The 21,331-nt window shown below is 23.3% G+C and overlaps 7 protein-coding genes across 7 annotated transcripts; 6 read left to right on the top strand and 1 right to left on the bottom strand.

The window, feature by feature from the left end:
• Positions 1-1,026: 1,026 nt before the first annotated feature.
• SRAE_2000120100 (Neurotransmitter-gated ion-channel transmembrane domain and Neurotransmitter-gated ion-channel family and Neurotransmitter-gated ion-channel ligand-binding domain and Nicotinic acetylcholine-gated receptor, transmembrane domain-containing protein) lies at positions 1,027-3,025 on the top strand (the record flags this gene model as incomplete). The annotated part of the gene is made up of 2 exons (XM_024652124.1): positions 1,027-1,524; positions 1,571-3,025. The coding sequence occupies 2 exons, from the start codon at positions 1,027-1,029 to the stop codon at positions 3,023-3,025; spliced, it is 1,953 nt and encodes a 650-aa protein (XP_024505733.1).
• A 1,095-nt stretch (positions 3,026-4,120) lies between these two features.
• Positions 4,121-6,200, top strand: SRAE_2000120000 (Hypothetical protein; the record flags this gene model as incomplete). Its single annotated transcript, XM_024652123.1, has 5 exons — positions 4,121-4,249; positions 4,299-4,415; positions 4,462-4,470; positions 4,509-6,035; positions 6,075-6,200. The coding sequence occupies 5 exons, from the start codon at positions 4,121-4,123 to the stop codon at positions 6,198-6,200; spliced, it is 1,908 nt and encodes a 635-aa protein (XP_024505732.1).
• A 1,473-nt stretch (positions 6,201-7,673) lies between these two features.
• On the bottom strand, positions 7,674-11,009 carry SRAE_2000119900 (Protein-tyrosine phosphatase, receptor/non-receptor type domain and Protein-tyrosine/Dual specificity phosphatase domain and Protein-tyrosine phosphatase, catalytic domain-containing protein; the record flags this gene model as incomplete). The annotated part of the gene is made up of 3 exons (XM_024652122.1): positions 7,674-8,035; positions 8,083-8,371; positions 8,421-11,009. The coding sequence occupies 3 exons, from the start codon at positions 11,007-11,009 to the stop codon at positions 7,674-7,676; spliced, it is 3,240 nt and encodes a 1,079-aa protein (XP_024505731.1).
• Positions 11,010-16,039: 5,030 nt separating this feature from the next.
• On the top strand, positions 16,040-16,646 carry SRAE_2000119800 (Hypothetical protein; the record flags this gene model as incomplete). Its single annotated transcript, XM_024652121.1, has 2 exons — positions 16,040-16,459; positions 16,503-16,646. 2 exons carry the CDS (start codon positions 16,040-16,042, stop codon positions 16,644-16,646), a joined length of 564 nt encoding a protein of 187 aa, XP_024505730.1.
• Positions 16,647-17,270: 624 nt separating this feature from the next.
• SRAE_2000119700 (Hypothetical protein) lies at positions 17,271-18,343 on the top strand (the record flags this gene model as incomplete). The annotated part of the gene is made up of 3 exons (XM_024652120.1): positions 17,271-17,308; positions 17,346-18,118; positions 18,159-18,343. The coding sequence occupies 3 exons, from the start codon at positions 17,271-17,273 to the stop codon at positions 18,341-18,343; spliced, it is 996 nt and encodes a 331-aa protein (XP_024505729.1).
• An 88-nt stretch (positions 18,344-18,431) lies between these two features.
• On the top strand, positions 18,432-18,734 carry SRAE_2000119600 (Hypothetical protein; the record flags this gene model as incomplete). Its single annotated transcript, XM_024652119.1, has 1 exon — positions 18,432-18,734. One exon carries the CDS (start codon positions 18,432-18,434, stop codon positions 18,732-18,734), a length of 303 nt encoding a protein of 100 aa, XP_024505728.1.
• A 1,492-nt stretch (positions 18,735-20,226) lies between these two features.
• SRAE_2000119500 (Hypothetical protein) lies at positions 20,227-21,316 on the top strand (the record flags this gene model as incomplete). Its single annotated transcript, XM_024652117.1, has 5 exons — positions 20,227-20,363; positions 20,413-20,540; positions 20,598-20,705; positions 20,768-21,082; positions 21,129-21,316. 5 exons carry the CDS (start codon positions 20,227-20,229, stop codon positions 21,314-21,316), a joined length of 876 nt encoding a protein of 291 aa, XP_024505727.1.
• Positions 21,317-21,331: the final 15 nt, after the last annotated feature.

Below are 21,331 nucleotides of genomic sequence, written 5' to 3'. Positions count from 1 at the left end.
GGTATTGTTAAGGAAATTAAAAATGTTACAATTATTTGATATAGTTAAACTTTATAACAGACACTTTATATTATTGAAATGTTAAAGATTATATTATCAGTTAGGGAATTGTTTAATTTAAAATAAAAAGTAAATTGGTTAAAAAAAAATTTAAAAATATTATTAGTAAATGAAGAAGTTTTATTATATTTCTTAAGAATAAATGTATTACTAATAACATTTAGTTTTAAAATGATAAGAAAAAAAAATTTTTTTTTAGTTTTTTCTTGTTATAAAACAATATCTATTACTATACTTTTTTTTAAAAATTATATTGTTATTGTTTATATGGTAAAAAAAAAATAAAATATTTAATGAATACATTTTTATAAATTATTATTTTTTTTAATACAAATAAATTGATCATTTAATAATTATTTTTATAATATTAATTATTCTTCCTGTAATAAATATATTTTTACTATAATAATATCCTAAAAACATTCATCAATCATCTGTTAATAATTTTCTTTCCCTCCAATTTATTCATTCTTTTTTCTTTCAATGAGTGTTTTTCATTTATAAATTAAATATTAATTTTAAAATATTACTAAATTTATATTATATTTGATTGCAAATAGCAAAAACTCTTGTGTATGTGTTATTTAAATAACAAATAATAATAGACAATATTCTATACAATTGTATGTACCTCATTTTTGCCATAAACACATATCTCAATTTTTTTATGATAAAAAATATTTTTCTCTACATCATACTTTGATTTTACCCTATTGTCCCATAATATTTTTATTTAAAAAGAATATTTTTTAATGGAAAAGACAAGTTCTAAAGTATTATTATTAATCATTTGCCATTTTAAGGTTGAATAATTTTTAATAATAAATATTAATATATAAAATACATTTAGTTTACAATTTTTATCCATTTTAATATTTATTTATAAATTTTTATATATATATATATATTATAACAATATACATTATTTTAGTTCAATGACACAAAAATATTAATTAATTATTAATAATGAAATTTATAATTTTATTTACATTTATTAAACTATTTTTATCATATCAAGATACTGTCTTAAAGTATGACAGTAATAAAACTTTTAAACCAAGTAAAAATATTTCATTATATCCTGGTAGAATTTATTTAGATAAAATAAAATTTTTTGATGGAACAACTATAAAATTTGATGAAAAAAAATATTCTAATAAATATAAAACAACAGTATCAGAAGATGACAAATTAAAAATTGTTAATTATAATAAATATTCAACTTTATCTGACTCAATAACAAATTTAGAAAAAATTGATTCAACAAATAAATATGTTACACCTGAAGAGTATTATAATTTAGTTAATTATATTAAAGGAAATGATAATTTTAATCCATTAAAAAGATTAGTTGATGATTTAACTGATCCAGAATATTATGAAAAATCTGTTCATCCAAGAGTTGACTATAGATTACCAACAAGAATAAATGTTTCAATGAGTTTATATCAAATTTTGGAAGTTGTAAGTTTTTTCTTTTTTTTATAATTATTTAATTCTTTTTTTTAAGAATGAAAGATTACAATCTGTTACAATTAATGTATGGATGATTCAAGATTGGTATGATGAATTTTTAAATTGGAATCCAACAGAGTACTCAGGAATACAACAATTAATTTTACCATATGATCAAGTATGGATACCAGATACTTATTTATATAATTCAGAAAGTCTTGAACAAAAAAAAACAGAATCATTAATGAATGTCATTATTACAGCTAATCCTAATTCTTCAAATGGAGCACATGTTAGATTAATGTTTCCAGCAATCTATAAATTTTCTTGTTCAATGTCAGTAAAATTTTTTCCCTATGACCAACAAAATGTTTCAATGATATTTTCATCTTGGACACATGATTCAAGTATAATTGATTATCATTTTACAACAGAAAATGTAAATCTTAAAAATATGGCACCAAATGATGAATGGGAAGTTTTATCTTTTAAATTTTCAAGAATTCCTGTAAAATATAAATGTTGTGATAATCCATGGGTTATGTTATATGCTCATCTTTTTATTAAAAGAAAACCTTTATATTATATAATTAATCTTGTTCTTCCAACATCAATAATAACAGTTGTCGCTGTAACAGGATTTTTTACACCTAGTAGTTCAGATAGTGAAAGAAATGAAAAATTATATCTTGGTATAAATACTCTTTTAACAATGAGTATAATGCTTTTAATGGTATGTAACAAAATGCCATCAACATCTAATTATGTTCCATTAATGGGTTGGTATTATATGTGTATAATTTTTATTATTGTTTTTGGAACATTTATGGCAACATTAGTTTTATTTTTACATAGAAAAAAAATAAATGTATCACCATTACCAAAAGGAATAAGAAAAATACTGATGCATAATTATTTGTGGTGGGTTATTTTAGAACCACCAATACAATTAGTAGAAATATGGATGGAATATGGATATGTTTCAGAAAAAAGACTAAGTATTACACAAATTGATACAGAATTATTACAATTTTTAGAAGAATTAACTGATTCAAATGATGAAAACAAATTATCAATTGAATCACCAGATTTTTTCAGAGAAATGTCAAAACGTCTCAAAGAACATGATGTTTATGAATATCAAAAAAGAATGGATAAAATAACTCGTCAATATGCTTTATTATTAAAAGCTAAACAACAAAAAAATCCCACAAATAAGGCAATGACAAATTTTGGTACACTTCAAAGTACAATGAACGGTGCATCAATAAAAACTATTAAAAGTACATCATCAAACTATTATTATAATGAAAGAAGAAATAGAACAAATACAATGTTTCAATTAAATCATGTATTTATAAAAAAACAAAAATTAGCCAGAAGAAGTGCTTTAGAGTGGGAATATTTATCTAATGTTCTTGATAGGGTACTCCTAGTAATTTTTACAGTTATAAGTTTATCTTTCTTTATGTTATTGGCTTTCTTTGACCACATACATCCTCAATTATAAATAAAATTTTATAAATTTTTTAATTTCCGTTAAACTTTTTTTTTAATAGTTTTACTATTATTTTTATCTTTCTTTCAGGAACTAAAAAATTGTTACAATCTGTAAAAACTGTAAAAATAGATTCACATAACTGTTTCTCCTTCTTCAATCATCTGATATTTTCTTTTAACATCTTCATTTACTAAAAAAACATCATACTCTATCAAATAATCAATGTTAATATTATTAATAAAATTGTATTTAAATGTTATTAAAAATTTTAGAAAAACCACTCAATTTTGTTATTTTCAAAATTGTGAAATGTTTTTTAATATATCATTTCTATTTAAAAAAAATTGAATTTTTTTCCTAGTTCTTTGATATCTTATAATTTGAAACCTTTCCTTTATTTCTGTTTAATCAGATTGTTAATATAACAATTTTAAAAAAAAGTTATTAACTCTATTCTCCTATCAATTACTTCTTTAAAATTTCCTTGTCAAGGGCGAAACTTTAAAAATGAAATTTTTTTTATCTGTAAGTTTACTTTTACTACAAATAAAAGTTTTTCATTAAGAATGATCTTATATAATCTTCACAATTCTAGCCACAAAAAAAACTTTATATAAATAAATTTAAAATCACAATCATTCAAATTTTAAGTTTCAATTAAATATTTACACTTAAACGGTGAAAATAAATTCTAGGAAAAATACTTACATATTTTTGTTATAAAAAATAAAGATAACCCTCAGAAAATTGAATAATATCAATGTTTACAAATGTTTGTTTTTATAAAAATCAAAATATATCTATAAATTTAAGTCAGATGGTAAGTAGAATTGCAAAACAGGACTATTCATATTGGAGAAATATAATTTTGATTACACATATATAATACACAACAGACTTTGGCGGTAGAGACTATTTTCTTTAAAAAGTTTATTAACTACTAATGTTACAAAAAGTTAGGAGTGTTGTAAAATGTCTAGTTATATAATTAAATCATCCCTGGAAGACATAAGAAAATTTTTAGATTCAGTGGAGAATGACGTTGAGGATATCTTATATCATTTGAATAAAAATCCGTTGGGGATTTTTACATTTGAAAAGAAAATGAATAGTGCAGAGGCAATCAATGGTATATTACAAGATTTTGAAAAAGAAATTCAAACTGTCGATATAATTGATGTAGAAAATATTGTTTTTAATGAAAAATATTTTTCTATTAAAAGAAAAATACAGGTTTTTTTAGATTTATTTATAAATATATATTTATTTTTTTTTGTTATAGGATATTGTGAGTCGCCGAAAAGAGAAAGAATCAAACAAAAAGTTAATAGAAATGTATTTATCACTAAAACAAAATTTTGAAAATTTTCTTGATAATTTAAATAATTTTTCTGATAAAGTTGGTTCTTTAGAAATTAATAAGAAATCATTTGATGATCTTTTAGCTGAAAAAGGTAGATTTCTGGATGTTAATATAGAAAAATCTTTAAAGTTTTATTTAAAAAAAATTTCATTTAATGGTATCAAAAACAGTGAAATTTTTAATCAAAAAATGAATGAAGAAATTTCATTATTTGAAAATAAGATACTTGAATACGAAAAAAAATTAAAACTAATGTCTAATGATATAAATCTCTATGATTACTCTCAATGTGAAAATGAAATAGAGAAATTAAGGAAAGAAGTTTTGTTATACATGAAAATACTATCAGAACATCAATTTCGGAATGAAGTAACAACATTTAATGAACGATTATCATCTATACTTGACAAAATAGAACGTTTACTTGATTGTGTATATGAAAATGCTAACTTTAATATGGCTTTAAGGGAAATTGAAAATATAGATAAACAAATTTCTTTATCTGATTCAGATGATAACATTGATAAATTGGGAGAAAAAATTAGTTCTATTAAATTGATGTTAGAAGTTATAAATGATTCTAGTCATAAAATAAAATTGCGAAGTTGGTTAGATAATTCTATGAATAAACATTTTGAAAAAATGAATGAACGTTGTATTAATGAGGCAAGAGAAATGTACCTAGGAAGATTAAAATATTACATACAAATTATTAGTGAAAAAGATGAAAAATTTAAAGATATAATTTGTTTTAAATTTTCTGAAGGAGAACTTATGTTAGATCAATTACGTAAACATGAAAATGAAATTATTGAGTTGAAACGTAAAATTAATGACTACGAAAAATTACCGTGTTTTGTAGGAGATTCACCTTTTGAGAAAAGTAAAACAAAACTAAATACTTTTTTAAATAATGTTAGAGAGAAGATAAGTGAATTATCAGAGGAATTAGAAAATGAGAAAGATTTTGTTTCACAATTTTGTGATATCTGGAATTATTGGAAACGTCTTATTAAGTTTGATAAAGAAAATACCAATGTTTCTGAGTTTAAAAATTGGAAAAAAGAAGGTCGACAATTTTTAAATCAATGGTCATTATTTAAAATTAATTATCGTGGAAGGCGTAAAAAATTTCTTGTTACAGATGAATTGTTGGATAAACTTTCTTCAAATGGAAATGATCGTTTAACAGACGATTACAGAAGATTTTTAGGTGAAATTATTGGAAAAGTTACTGATGGATCTTTTCGATTTTCGTTGGATGGACATGATATTGAAAATATATTTGCTATGAAGGATTTTGATGATACTATAGCTGAATTGGAAGATTCTGTTTTTGAAGATTCAAATATTAATGCTACTACGAATAATGATATAGAAAATCTAATTAATGGATTAGAATCAATACATATTAACGAAAGAAATAAACAACAAGAAATGGAGGCTGAAACAAAAGAATCAAATTATTCATGTGATACATCTGGAATAATTGACGATCATGAAGATGATAGAACTACGGGATGTGATATGGTTATTGATGAAGATAGTTGTTCTGAAAATTTATTAGGATACTACGAAATAAATTGTGACAATAAATTAGAAAATTCTAGATCAGAAAATCTTTGTATAACTGGACTACGGGTTATTTTTTCAACGGTATGTAAATATTCTAACTAGTTTAATGTCTTTTTTTAGTTAGTTTTTGGATTCTTAATGTTTTTTATTTATATCTTGTACTACGGAAGAGAAGAATTTTTACCCTGCTGTTTACGTGAGCTATGGTGGCTTCATTTTAGAAGAAACGGAAGAACACCATTTTAAATAAAAAATGAGAGTATTATTCAATTTGGATTTGTTCTAAAGTTGTATGACTCCTCAAATATATTTCTAAATAAAATTTTTTTTTCAATTTTTTTTAATTTTTTTATCAGGAATTATAAAGAAATGATGGATTTCTTTTAGATCTGGTGTCCCTTAAAATAACTTTTTAAATAAAATTTTTTTTCAAATATTCTTAGTTTTCTGACATAAAAAAAATATGGGGAATCAGGTAAAAAAAAATTTTTATCACATAAATAAAACTTTTTTAATCTTATTATAAAATCATTAAAAAAAACAACTTATTTTTATCAAAAAAGTATTTTTTTTAAAAAGTAATCAAAAAATAGGAAAAAAATTTGGTTCTTTATGGTTTTAACCCCCCCCCCCCAATTTTCCGTTTTTTTTTTTGCATTTTCAAACATTACATGATAAATTGTAAAAAATATTATAAATTAATGAAAAAAAAGAAATTGATAATTATTTTAATAAATAATTTTATAAACAATAAAATTTGAATTTTTGATAGAAAAAGTAAAAAATAGTAATTAATATTTGATTTGTACTAATTACTTTCATAGTACAGTTAAATTATTTTTAGCCTGTCATCAACTTTTTTAATCTCTTTTCTATTCTATTTCATTTTATTTTAATCATTTTTACTCATTACATAAATAATTTTTTTAAATTTCTTTAAAAATTATTTTTTTTATTTTTTTAAAAATTTTGAAAATATGTTTTTTTTTAAATTACAAAAAAAGATTGGAAAAAATCTCATCTTTCAAAAAATGAATGTTGAAGGAAGTTATGACAAATAGAAAATGGAGGGATATAACCATAAAGTACCTGATAGTTTTCAAATGATTCTTTTGTAATTGAACTACAATCTTTCCAGAACATCTTTTTTTCCTTCCTGTATTTTAGAAAAAGGGGCATAAAAATGTTTCAAAGATGAAACAAAAGTATTATTAAACAAATCAAAAAAAAAAGTTCATTTTATTGAAAAAAACAATAAATATTATTTATCGTAATATTGAGAATCAATTAATTTTATATTATAATTAGTACTAGAAAAACATTAAAACGTAAAATTCTAACAAAATATTAAAAAGAAGTATTATCTAAAAATAAACTTTAATTTCAAATGTGTAAGATACTACATATATTTATGTTACAAAATAAAATATTTTTTAATAATTTTAAAAAATTAAATTATTTCTAAGCTTTATATTTAAAATTATTAAAAAACATATAAAGTTGTAAACAATAAAATTAAAAAAATTTCATAATGTTATAATTGTCATTGGTTTCATATATTTTTTATAATGTATGTTTTTATTTTAAATGAAAACAAATTATATTTAATATTTATTAATTAAAAATAGTTATAAAATGATGTTTTAATTATACATCGATGACGAAACATAATGTCAGTAAGACATTTTTTAATATTAAAAAAAAGTTTTTTATAAATTATTATCCTTTATATTCTTTATTTTGGCGAAAGATATTTTTTGACATTGTAGTAAAATTGTTGTAAGCCTCTGGATCCATTTCATCTATCTTATTTCTAAAATGTTCGTAAACAATTGATAGAGAAAAAATAAATTGACTCCTATTTTGGACTGCTTTATAACGATGTGACCTAAGAGTCTCCAAAAATTTTATTGGATCAAAAGCTTTACATGAATTGATCATATCAATCATGTAAATAGCTAATGCTAATGTTCCAGTTCTTCCTATTCCTGCACTACAATGAATTGCTACATGACGATCATTGTAAAGGTTTATAATTCTTCTGTACAATTCATGAATAGTTTTACTTTCATTAGGTATGCCTAAAAAAAACAAATAACATAAATTTTTTGTATTTAAATAAACTTACTCTTATCAGGCCAATTAGTATAATGGAGAATTTTAAAATTACTTGTTACATTTTTATCATTATAAATTGTAAAATCATATTCAATAATATGATTTAAATCATCCACTTTTTTATCAATATACATGACAGTGTATTTACCTCCTTTCATTTCCTTAGCATCTGTAGGAAAATAAGGAAAACACTTATTTTGAACCGTTATTTCCTTTACATTAACAAGTATGACAATGATTCCGATCTTGTATCTAAAAATCATGTCATACATATCATCAACTGTTGTTGGTATTGGTGCCTAAAAAAATATACATTAAAATAAAGATAAATTATTATTAATATCTTACCTGACACATAATAATTTTTCTTTTCTTTTCATCACCATACTTATAGGTCATTTCATTAGCATGAATATAACCAAGTACATTATTTATATCATATCCATTAATGTTTACTGATGTTTTATCAAGACATGGTATGTCATTGTAACGATTTTGTTTTGGAAGACTATTTTTAGTAGTATAGAAACGTTGACAGTTTTGTATAAGAGCATCTTTACTCATCATTCCAATGTTATTAAATTGAACACAAAGTTCATCCAATTTTCCTTCATCAAGAATACTAATAAATTGTAAAAAAAGTTTGAATCTTCTATCCATACTGCCTTTACGAGCATCTAACTTGTAAAGATAACGATCATATTCATTGGAAAATTTTATTCTCAGATTATTTTCACCAATTAATATTTGATTGTCAAAAAAATATGTAACAAGAGCTTTTAATAAGTAAGCATATTCAATGGAAGAAATGTTACCACCATAACGTTTTTCACGAACTTCTTTTATAATCTCCATTGGATTATAAACTGAGGTATCAGCTTTAATTGCTTCCAAAATACAGCAAAAATATGTAAACATGAATACACGTGATCCAGCACTACGTGAAGCATGAACAAGAACATTCCTATTTCCAGCACATTCAGAAACCTCAGAGTGTAAGTTGATGAAGTGTAAATCTGAATGGGGTATTGTGTGCTCCTTCCAATGCATGACATGATAAAGTATCAGATCCTTTGACTTTTCTCCTTTCATAGTCATGCTGAACTTTAAAACTTTTACATATTGAAGATTTGTTGGAAGCTCCTCCAAACATTTAACAGTAACATTTCCATAAGTTTGGTTTTTTTCTGGCCAATATAACAATTTATTTTTTGTTTCTGGGTCTTCATCACTATTTTGATAAATCATTGAAATAACAACTGCGACATCCTCTTTGTAAAATAACTCCCAAAAATATTTTACACTTTCAGGTGCTGGTCCATCAGAAATTATATATTTTCTTTCCGGTGAGACATCATTAATGTAATGAGCTCTTATTTCTCCAAAGATTGATTTGAAACATTTGACCAAAGAAGTGTCAAAAAGAGTACTTGTATTGAATTCAACCTCTTCATCACCTTCTATTTTCTTTAAAAACGATTGCTTCTTCAATGTATCCGGAATATATTTTTTGCTTTGAACAATCTTACAGTACTCTTCCAAATTTGCATTTGATACTTCTTTCCACAATGCAAATATATTGGGATATATAGATGCTAATTTCCTTCTTTTAATATGTAATTTTATTGCCTTAAGAAATATTAATACACTGATGCCAACAAAGATTAAGATACCAATAATAATACTTCCAACAATAATAGAAATTGCACCAGTAGTTCCAAATGTTTCTTTAAATTTTTCAAATCGTGATTTTTGAATTTTATTTATAGTTACTTTATCTTCATCCACATTTAAATATCTTTTTCCATTTTCATCTATTTCAAAACTTGCTTTGTCATTATGTAAAAACGAGTGAATTAAAGTGACTTCTCCATTTGGTGTTTTGTAGAGACATTTTAATGTTATATTAAAATTTTTAACATCTGTTGTAAAGACAAAAGCACCAGAACGATACAAACCATCTATTGCTACTCCATTAGCATTCAACTCAGTTAGATTAACTATCTTTTTATTAATATAATCAACTGAATAAAGGTATCCAAAACTGAATCTATTGATTGAGCAATTTGGTCTGACCACCGTCTCATTTGATGCGTAGAGAATGTACTCCAATGGAAATTTAAAGTTTTCTTGTGGCGGTGCGAAATAGAATGTTTTTGTAATCATGTAGTTTTTTTCAGTCCACGGCCAATCATAAGAAAATTTTAAAAGCTCATATCCATTTAATGAGAAAGTTCCCTTAGTAGTTTTGTTGGAGTTTGGCACTTCTTTAACTCCTTCTTTTGTAAAAATAACTTTGGTTATTAAAATTTCTTCGTTTTTATAGAAATCTTCTGAATTTGGTTGATTTATTAAAAGGAGTTGAACTTCAAGAAATGTTTCCAAATAGTCAAATTTTATAACATTAACTTTTGTACCATTCGGCTTTATTAACGTTGAATTGTATCCTTTAACTATAATTTCTGGTCTGTCATTGACAGCTCTAATGATCATGCAGGGTTCGACAAACTCCTTTTCATAATTATCTTCAGGTATTGTAAACAAATAGTAGAGTTGGTTTACATGCGGCAACTCATCCGACGTCTTCAAATTATTATCATCTAATTTGAGTTTAAATAATTTGCCTTCCTTGTCCCTTGTAAATTTTAAAATTTTTTCTTGATCATTGCCACAGTTGTCCAAAGGAGGAAGTTGATTAGATATCTTGTTTCGTTTTGCCATTACATAAGGATTTGGTCCGGGTTGCCAGTTGAAATTCAACATCCAATCATAATGCTTGTGGCTTCCGTCATTGCGCTTTACTCCAATATATCCACACTGAATATGCTGAGGTCCTGAAGCATTATATATTGATAGTATCCAATTGAATAAAATATCTTGGTTTGAAGGCATAACGCTCCAATCTCCCAGTTTTTTATTTTCAGTGAATTTATCCATACTATTTTGATGTTTGTATAAAGAACCAGGACATTTTAAAAGAATGACGTCCGAGTTGGCTGCAAACCTTAGATTGACTGGAAAAGTAGTTTTGTTGATTTTCTTTGGAACCGTAGAAAAAAAGGTTCTATAAATACCTTCTTCACACTGTGTGAAAATTGGTAGAAGTAGCAGCAGGCAGATTGTTTTAAACTGGTGAATATCCAGAAACATAGTAAATTGTTTTTTGTTTAAAAACACGAGGATTTAATAACTTTTCGAATGATAAAAAATTGAATATTTTCCTCTATTTATTCAAAATTTTTAACAAAATTAACATTTTCTTCAAATAATATTCATATTTTATCAAATTATAGGTAAAAAAAACGTTCTAATGTAAATGACCCTCTTTAAAGTTAATTGATATTAATATGTTATTATAACTAAAGGATGTACTTTGTACTAACATAGAAATTTAGATAAATTCAAAAAGAAATATAATTTGAAATAGTATGATTATGATTGAATATATCTATTTTTCTATGACTTCAATTGATCAACTAAATGCTATGTTTTAAATGTTTAACTAATGAATGCTTTTTAGTAAAATTAAAATAGAAATTCATTAAATTTTATAACGTTCTAGAAACTTATAATTATAAAAAAATTTTAAATATCATTTTTATTCAAAAAAATATACAATAATTGAATAAATATGATAACAATTAATTATGTAAATTTTATATTAAATGTTTTTGAAACCAATTTTTTGTGAACATTATACAATTTAAAAATATTATGATATTTATTTGATAATGAAAAAATCTACGAAAGATTGAAACTGCTTTTTGAATTAACTAAAAATTAACTATTCAAAATTTTTTTTATTTAATAAAACCACGTATAAAATTTTGCTTAACATAAACGCATTTATTACACAGTTTTCTATACTCTCCGTTTAATTAATTAAACATGTTTTTTTTATAGAAGTATATTGTAATAAATTTATTGGTTTAATTTTAGAGCCACTGATGTAATAGAAATTTTTTTTTAAATATTATATATACGTATAATTTTTTTTATAGTTACAATGTTGATTAAATAAAACTTTTTATACTAAAAAAACAAATAAAGAAAAATAAGTAATTAAAATATTTTTTAAATAAAAATAAAAACTTTTTTGAAATTTGAATATGCCACTATAGTCATTCGATAGCCCTTGAAATGGGATGAATTTTGAATATAATCAACAATATTCTAAAATTAAAATTTCATGAGTTATAAGCTGTCAAAGTTGAGGGCGAAATCGAGAAATATTTTAATGTAAATTTCGACTTCTATGATACAATGAGATATTTTGCAAATAAACAGTTGTTTCTAGATCAATTTTTTACGAGAAATTCATTAAGCCTATTCACATCTTGATAGGACTTATAAAAATGAAGATATGATAAAAAATATACTTTAAAAAAAGTTTTAAGAATCGTGTAATAACTCAAGTCAATGAAGCCACAGAACCATGTAATTAGATGCGCTGAGCTCCTTTTGTAATTTAAGGTATACCCTACGTTAAAAAGATTTTAAAATTTTCAACCGTTCTTGAGATATGAAACCTGGTACTTTTTCGCGCGTAATTCATTGTCACCATTTTTTTATATCTCGAAAGTGGTTAAAGATATAAAAAAAATTTTGAAGGTAGACCCTATATGAAAACTCATTAGAAGATGATTGCAGAAATTTGATTGTATTTATCATGATTTTGAAGCGAGATATGAACAAAGGCGGAAATTTTTCTAAAATATTCATTGTTCCCGACTTTTCAGTAACTGAAGAAATACTTATCCTATGAAGATAGGACTGGTCTCATTCAATTTCTATTCAAAAGTTATTCTAGATCAATAATTTTCATAGCTATATCAAAAATACTTTCGGAGATATAAAAATTGGCTAAAAATTTTCTAGATTTCCGATTTTACCTCTAAAAATGTGAACAAAGAGAAACAACTTTTTTTGGAAATTATATATGCTACTATAGTCATTCGATAGCCCTTGAAATGGGATGAATTTTGAATATAATCAACAATATCCGAAAATTAAAATTTTATGAGTTATAAGCTGTAAAAGTTGAGGGCGAAATTGGGGAATATTTTTTATGTAAATTTCAACTTCTATGATACAATGAGATATTTTACTAATAAACAGTTGTTTCTAGATCACTTTTTTACGATAAATTCATTAAGCCTATTCATATCTTGATAGGACTTATAAAAATGAAAATATGATAAGAAATATGTTTTAAAAAAAGTTTTAAGAATTTAGTGATAACTCAAGTTTATGAAGTCACAGGTCCATGAAACTTGATGCGCTGTGCTTCTTTCATAATTTAAGATGTACCATACGTTGAAAACATTTTTTTATTTTCAATGGTTCTTGAGATATGAAACATGGTACTTTTTCGCGCGTAATCCATTGTCACCATTTTTTTATATCTCGAAAGTACTTAAAGATATAAAAAATTTTTGAAGGTAGACCCTACTTGAAAACTCATTAGAAGACGATTGCAGAAAGCTGATTTTATTTATCATGATTTTGAAGCAAGATATGACCAAGGGCGGAAATTTTTCTAAAATATTCATTGTTCCCGTCTTTTCAGTATCTCAGCAAATAATGGGCCTATGAATATGGGACTAGTTTCATTCGATTTCTATTTAAAAGTAGGTCTAGAATTATAATTTTCATAGCTGTAATTTTATTATTTTCAGAGATATAAAAATTGGCTGAAAATATTCTAGATTTCCGACTTTACCTCTAAAAATGTGAACAAAGAAAGACAACGTTTTTTGGAATTTGAATATGCCACTATATTCATTCGATAGCCCTTAAGACAGGATGAATTTTGAATATAATCAACAATATTCGAAAATTGAAACTTCAGGAGTTATAAGGATTCAAAGTTGAGGGGCGAAATTGTGGAATATTTTTTTTAAATCTCGACTTCCATGATAAAATTGTAAATTTTAAAAATAAATACTTTATTCTAGATCACTTTTTTACGGAGAATTTATTAAGTCTATTTACAACTTTATGGGACTTCATAAAATGGGGATATGATAAGAAATATTTTTGAAAAAAAGTTTTAAGAATCTGGCAATAACTCAAGTTAAGGACGTCACAGAAACATGAAACGTGATGCGCTGTGCTTCTTTCGTGATTTAAGGCATACCTTACGTTGAAAAGATTTTTCAATTTTCAACCGTTCTTGAGATATGAAACTTGGTACTTTTTCGCGCGTAATCCATTGTCACCATTTTTTTATATCTCGAAAGTTATAAAAGGTATAAAAATTTTTTGAAGGTAGACCTCTTATGAAAACTCATTTGAAGTCGATTGCAGAAGTCTGCTTGGAATTTTCTTCATTTTGAAGAAAGATATGACGAAGGGCGGAAATTTTTCTAAAATATTCATTGTTCCCGACTTTTCAGTATCTCAGCAAATAATGACCCTATGAATATAGGACTAGTTTCATTCGATTTCTATTTAAAAGTAGGTCTAGAATTATAATTTTCATAGCTGTAATTTTATTATTTTCAGAGATATAAAAATTGGCTGAAAATATTCTAGATTTTCGACTTTACCTCTAAAAATGTGAACAAAGAAAGACAACGTTTTATGGAATTTGAATATGCCACTATATTCATTCGATAGCCCTTGAGACAGGATGGATTTTGAATATAATCAACAATACTTGAAAATTGAAACTTCAGGAGTTATAGAGATTCAAAGTTGAGGGGCGAAATTGTGGAATATTTTTTTTAAATCTCGACTTCCATGATAAAATTGTAAATTTTAAAAATAAATAATCTATTCTAGATCATTTTTTGACGAGAAGTTCATTAAACCTATTTACATCTTTATAGGACTTCTAGAAATGAAGATATGATAAGAAATATGTTTAGAAAAAAGTTTTAAGAATTTAGTGATAACTCAAGTCTATGAAGTCACAGAAGCATGAAACCAGATGCGCTGTGCTTCTTTTATAATTTAAATTATACCTTACGTTGAAAACTTTTTTAAATTTTCAACCCTTCTTGAAATACCGAGCTTGGTATTTTTTCGCGCGTAATCTATTGTCACCATTTTTTTATATCTCGAAAGTGGTTAAAGATATAAAAAAATTTTGAAGGTAGACCCCATATGAAAACTCATTCGAAGCCGATTGCCGAAATCTGCTTGCATTTATCTTTATTTTGAAGCGAGATATGACCAAAGGCGGAAATTTTTCAAAAATATTCATTGTTCCCGACTTTTCAGTATCTTAGCAAATATTCATCCTATGAATATGGGACTAGTTTCATTCGATTTCTATTCAAAAGTAGGTCTAGAATATTAATTTTTATAGCTGTAACATTATTTTTTTTCAGAGATTCAGAAATTGGCTGAAAATTTTTCTAGATTTTTTGATTCTACCTCAAAAATTGGAATAAAATTAAAACAATTTTTTTTAGAATTTGAATATTAAATAAATATATTTATTTTTTGAAAATACAATAATGTTTTTAAAATTTTTTTATAAAAATTTTGTTAAAAAATCCACTAGCAATTTTCTTAATTTTATTCTTACTTATTTATATGATAAATTTGGTTATTTATGCAAGAATATTTTTCTAAAACTTTTTTTTACTGTTTATCAGCTATCAAATGCTCAAATTACTTTATTTTTAATCAAATTTTTAAAAACTTTTCAAATATTTTGTTTATTTTATTTTTATTTATTCAGAACATTAATGACTCTAAAAAAGATCCAAAAAAAGAAATTAAATTAAAAAATTGTACTTAATTTTGTCATTTACAGGTAAAGTTTATTGTTTCAATGTTTATTAAAAAGATATTTTTACTAAAATTGGATAGAAGTAAAAATTAATCAAATTAATTTTTGCATATTTTATTGTTATAATAAGTATATACATCTATCCAATATATTGTAATTATTTTTTATATTCTTTTTTTTTACTTTTGTATTAAGTTAATTTATTTTAATTTTTTAAATTTAAATGAGTGCTATAAATTGTAGCTCACTAAACAGTACTTTTTTTGTCCCAACCCAAAAAAATCCTAGTAGAAGAATTCGAGAAAATTTACCTATTGGTTATATTAATTCTGGACTTCAACAAAACGATGATTATGATGATTCTAATATTATTGAAATCAAAAAAGAAGATAAGGACAGTAGAAATTCATTGACTGTTGCATTTCCAAGCTTAATTGTTAACAAAATACATGATATAAATCAACTTGAAGCAAATTGTTTTTCTAATACAATGAAAGTAGCCAAAAATGTAGTTAAATCTGAATGCCGTTTAGAACACTATAAATGTTTACTTCAAAAATTAGAAAATGACGTTATTGTGTTTGAAGAGAAATGTATGGATCATGGATTGAAAATAAATTTAGTTAAACTAGAATTAAAGAGTGTAAGTTTTATATATTTATTTATTTGTAAATATTTATTTAAAGTATGAAGAAACAAAGAAAAATTTTATTGACAAACATGGGAATATGCTAAGAATGGGAAAACCAAATATAATACAACTCAAATATGATTTGGAACGTATTATTAAATTTCGTAATAACATCATAAAACTAATTGAAAATTTATAATAATTATGATTTATATAAAAATCTCATAATAATAAAATGTTGAATTAAATCATTACATTTTAATTTGCTACTAACAGTAGATATATGAAACATATAATACTAAATACTGCCATAAAAAAAAACAATAGTTTCCAATAAATATCATTATGAATGGTATTTTTTTTTTAAAATAATTTTTGGTGTAAGAAAAACTGAATAATTTCATGTATTTTGCGAAATTAAAATGAGAACACACTATTCATAACAAAAATTTTTTTATTATTTTTGTCATTTTTTCGACTCATTCTACAACAAGCAATTTTTCTTGCATTAAACATACAATAATTATTAGTCATTTTTTGAAAAAAAATTCTTTTGGAATCATGGAAAATGTAAGAATTGTAATAAAGATATTTTAATCTATCATTATATTTATGAATTAAAAATTAAAATATTTATTAGTAACGGTAATGTTATTTAAAAAAAAAGATGAGTGATTTCAATTAAATACGTTTAGTGTATGACAAAGAATGAGACTAAGTCATATTTTATTATTGTAATTCTCATGCCTTGTTCTTGGATTACTATATTTAGCTGTTCTATCGATATTTTTCTTAATTGTAAAATTTTATCATATGTATTTATATGATGTTTCAAAACAGTGAAGAAGAAATTATGGAAAGGTATGTTTTATTATTGATTAAATAATTGATATTTTAGATCTAGTCATACTTCTAACTTTGAAGAACCTTTACAAGATATTAAAAATGCAAAATTTGAAAGTTTACCTTCTAAAAAATTCAATGATGAATATAAATTTGAAGAAACAATAGTTGAAAAAATGTTTACAGAAGAAATATGTAGTAGTAGTGAAGGAATACCTTATATAGATGAAAATATTGGTGTAAACTATGAAGCTTATGATTTATCATTAATTGTATTTGATAAAACTGAAAAAAGATATTTAGATTCAAATTATGTTGATAAAGAAACAAAAGAATGTTTAAAGAAAAAAGATGAAAATAATAAAAAAGTTCGTTTTGAAAAAGACATTTCAGAATATGATAATTTAAAGGAAAACTTTGATTGGTGGTTAAATAAAAAAGAAAATCGTAGAAAAAGTTATGAACAAATGATACCACTTAACGAAACAACATTAACAAAAGAAATTGAAAATGATATGCAACAGGAAAGTAATGATCAATTTTTTGCAGCAAGTAAACTTTCAATATGTCTCAAATTATTAAAATATTTTTTTCTTTTCCTACTATTTTTTATTCCTTTATTTTTAATAAGTTTAGCTTTTTTTGGTTTTGGTTTATGTGATATTCAACCAACAATTCCACATAGTTTATATTTTATTGGATTTTTTATTTTTATTTCATTTGTCTTATCAATTTTACTTTCATTGGATTGGTCTCCAGCTATAGCTATATTTTTAACTATTATATTATCTATTATTTGTATTATTTTAACAGGATTTATACTTTTTGGTAACTTTAAATTATGTATCTTTTAATATTTTAATTTTAGTGACTTATTGGTTCTCAGATTTTTATTATCTTCTTCAACAACAACCACCACATTGTCCTACTTTTTATTGTAGTGATAGAAGTGTATTTGCATATGTTACAGCAATTCTACTTTCATGGATATCATTAGGAATTATATTATATCTTAATAAAAACATTTTTTCTAAAGTTACTTTTTGTAAATAAATAAATTTAAATAACATTTTTTTTTAATATTAAAATTTTCTTTCAATTTTAAATACATTCTTTCACTATATTATTTAAGTTAAAATTTATGTTTATAATAAAAGTATTATTATTAATTTTTGGATTACCATTCTTATTTATTATTGGTAATGATGATGGTAACAAAACATTTTACAAAAAAATTATATATGATGAAGTTCATAGACCACATACAATAAGTACTCCATTAATACCATGGTATGAATTTTATAAATTTCAATTAATTCTTATTGGATGTCAATTATTGTTATTTACTGTCTTTACTATTATTGGATGGGATCATTTAAAATATTTTTGTTTTGGTACTGATGATATAAATTCTACAAGAATGAAAAAATTTGCAAAAAAGTAACTTCAAAAATTATATAAATAAATGATAAGAACAAAGTAAAGTAATCATAAGTGTTAACCTTTTTTTCTTATTACTTACAAGTTAAAATATATAATTTTTTTTTATTAATTTTAACAATTTATAAAAATGTTTTAACTTTAAATTATTCAAACACTTTCTTTTACTTTTTTTTTATATTTATAAATCAAATTTCTTTATGAATAATTATAAGCAAATAAAAAGTTACAAATTTCACCATTAAATAATTTTTATTTATAATCTTTTGAATGATTATTATTTGATATCATTTTGTTTTGATAAAATTTTTAACGGTAGACTGATCTTATTATTCAACAAAAGTAGACTTTTATTTATTTAATAATAGAAAATTTGAAAACTCTTAAAGATTTTTATATTCATTTTAGCTACTTTGGGATGTAAGTTACCTTTTCATTGTCAAGATAAACTATTATATTAGAGTATTTTTTAGACATTAAATAAATAAAATTTATTGTTTGGACATATATCTTGGATTTCAAGTTTTTAAATAAATGTTAATATAGAATTGAATTTATGTTATACTTTACAAGTTGGATCATTCTTCAAAATAAATACTTGTTTTTAATTATATTATTAGTCATATATATGATATGATATTCATATATATATATATATATTTCTTTTACAAGATGTCAATTATTATATTAACTTATAACTAATATATTTATATATAATAATATAATATGCTTAAAAGAATCATCTTTGATGATTAATACATTACAATAGATTCATTCTCATCATAACCTTTTTTGGAAATAAAAGAATGATTAAAAATAATTCTTTTAATAATCGAAAGAGACATAAATATTAACCATATGTATCATCTTTGATAAGGTCTCAAGTAACATGCTTTCTATTTCAATTTTCCCGAAAATATATGTATATACATTTCAAGCATCAAACCAACATACAGTTATATTTATATAAAAACTTTCTCTTACTTACTTTTCAAATTAGCTATAGTATTTCAATATTATTTTAATGCACGTTAAACAATTTAAATTTTGTTCAATATTTTATTTTACTCTACCTACCTTTATTTTTTATTCATTGAGTTAAGTATACTTTTTTTTTTGTATTTTTATTATATATGTTAACTACAACTCTATTTAAATTTAACTTTATATTTTTATAACACTATTATTATTTTTTTTTTTTTTAAATCATTAAATTATATAAATATAAAATTAAATATTTTTATGACAAACTAATATTATATATAATATTAATTTTAATCTTTTTATACTACTTATAGATTATTGTTATTAAAACTATCAATTGAATTAAATATTATCTAAAATAAAATACCATCATATGCAAATAGAAATAAAACATTGAAAAATACAAAAATAAATAACGTGATAATATTATATAGTGATATATTACTAATATTCTTTATATATTTTAAAGATTTATATGTATATATCAACTTATTTAAAGAATAATAAAAGCGATGAAGCTTGTCAATGCATTTGATGAGGTTTCTTTGTCACGTCAAGGTATTAATAATTCCCAAAAACGAAATTATCAAGATAGGGTATACAATGATACTGTTCAAGGATCTGGATACCCTAGATATGAAGAAAACAAGTAGTTTTATTTACCTTCCTTTTATATATATTATTTATTTAATTTTTAGTAAACGCCTTCCAACAATAAGTAACATTGAAAATGGAGGTAGAAATTATTCTGGAAATAGTATGTCTAATGTTACATACACAAAACAATTTAGAACACCAAAAAATGACAAATATACTCATAGTAATGGTAAATATCCATCAGAAGCTGTTAGATTAAAGATTTATAATGAGGATAATATTACAGAAACATCTAAAAAAACAGAAAAATTAAGTGATGTATTTACACAATCTGATGACACAACTGAATTTATTAAAAATCTTAAAACTGTTATTGGTTCAAATATACCAGATTGTAAGTTACATTTAATAATAATATTTATATATATATTTTTTAATTGTTTTTTTAATTTATAGTTTTATATTATTTGATACTTTTTTGTTTATCTGTATTTGGTGTTGTTTGTATTTTAATAGCCTCCTTCAATTATCCATTTTGTAGAGTTGAAGAAATGATCTCAGTTTATTTGTTAATATCAGGACTTTTGACACTAATATTTACAATAACATTGTCTATGCAAAGATGTTGTGTAGAACCGAGACGTCAGGTTCAGTTAAGAAAAATGAAAACATTAAATTCACATATCAGCAATCGGGCTGTTTTGGGTGAAGTATGTATAGGTGGTATTAATGTTTTACTTTTTATTGTAATTGTTGTTTGGACAATACTAGGTTAGTTATATTTTATTTTTAATAAAAAAAAAATTATTTTTTTAAGGATGTATATGGGTATTTGGAAATATTCAATATGTTCATTATAATCAAGGAATGTTTGAACAACATTATTGTGATGCTGTGTTATATAGAACGGCATTTGCCTCCGTAAGTCTACATCTAATATTATTTGCATTATTACTATTATCATTGGCTGGATTGATGTGTTATGGACTGTCAAAAACAAAGTAAATATTTTTATACTTA

The sequence above is a fragment of the Strongyloides ratti genome (genome assembly GCF_001040885.1).
Source record: "Strongyloides ratti genome assembly S_ratti_ED321, chromosome : 2".
Classification (NCBI taxonomy): domain Eukaryota; kingdom Metazoa; phylum Nematoda; class Chromadorea; order Rhabditida; family Strongyloididae; genus Strongyloides; species Strongyloides ratti.
Note: the sequence above shows the minus strand (reverse complement) of the source record. Positions and strands in the feature narration are given on the sequence as shown.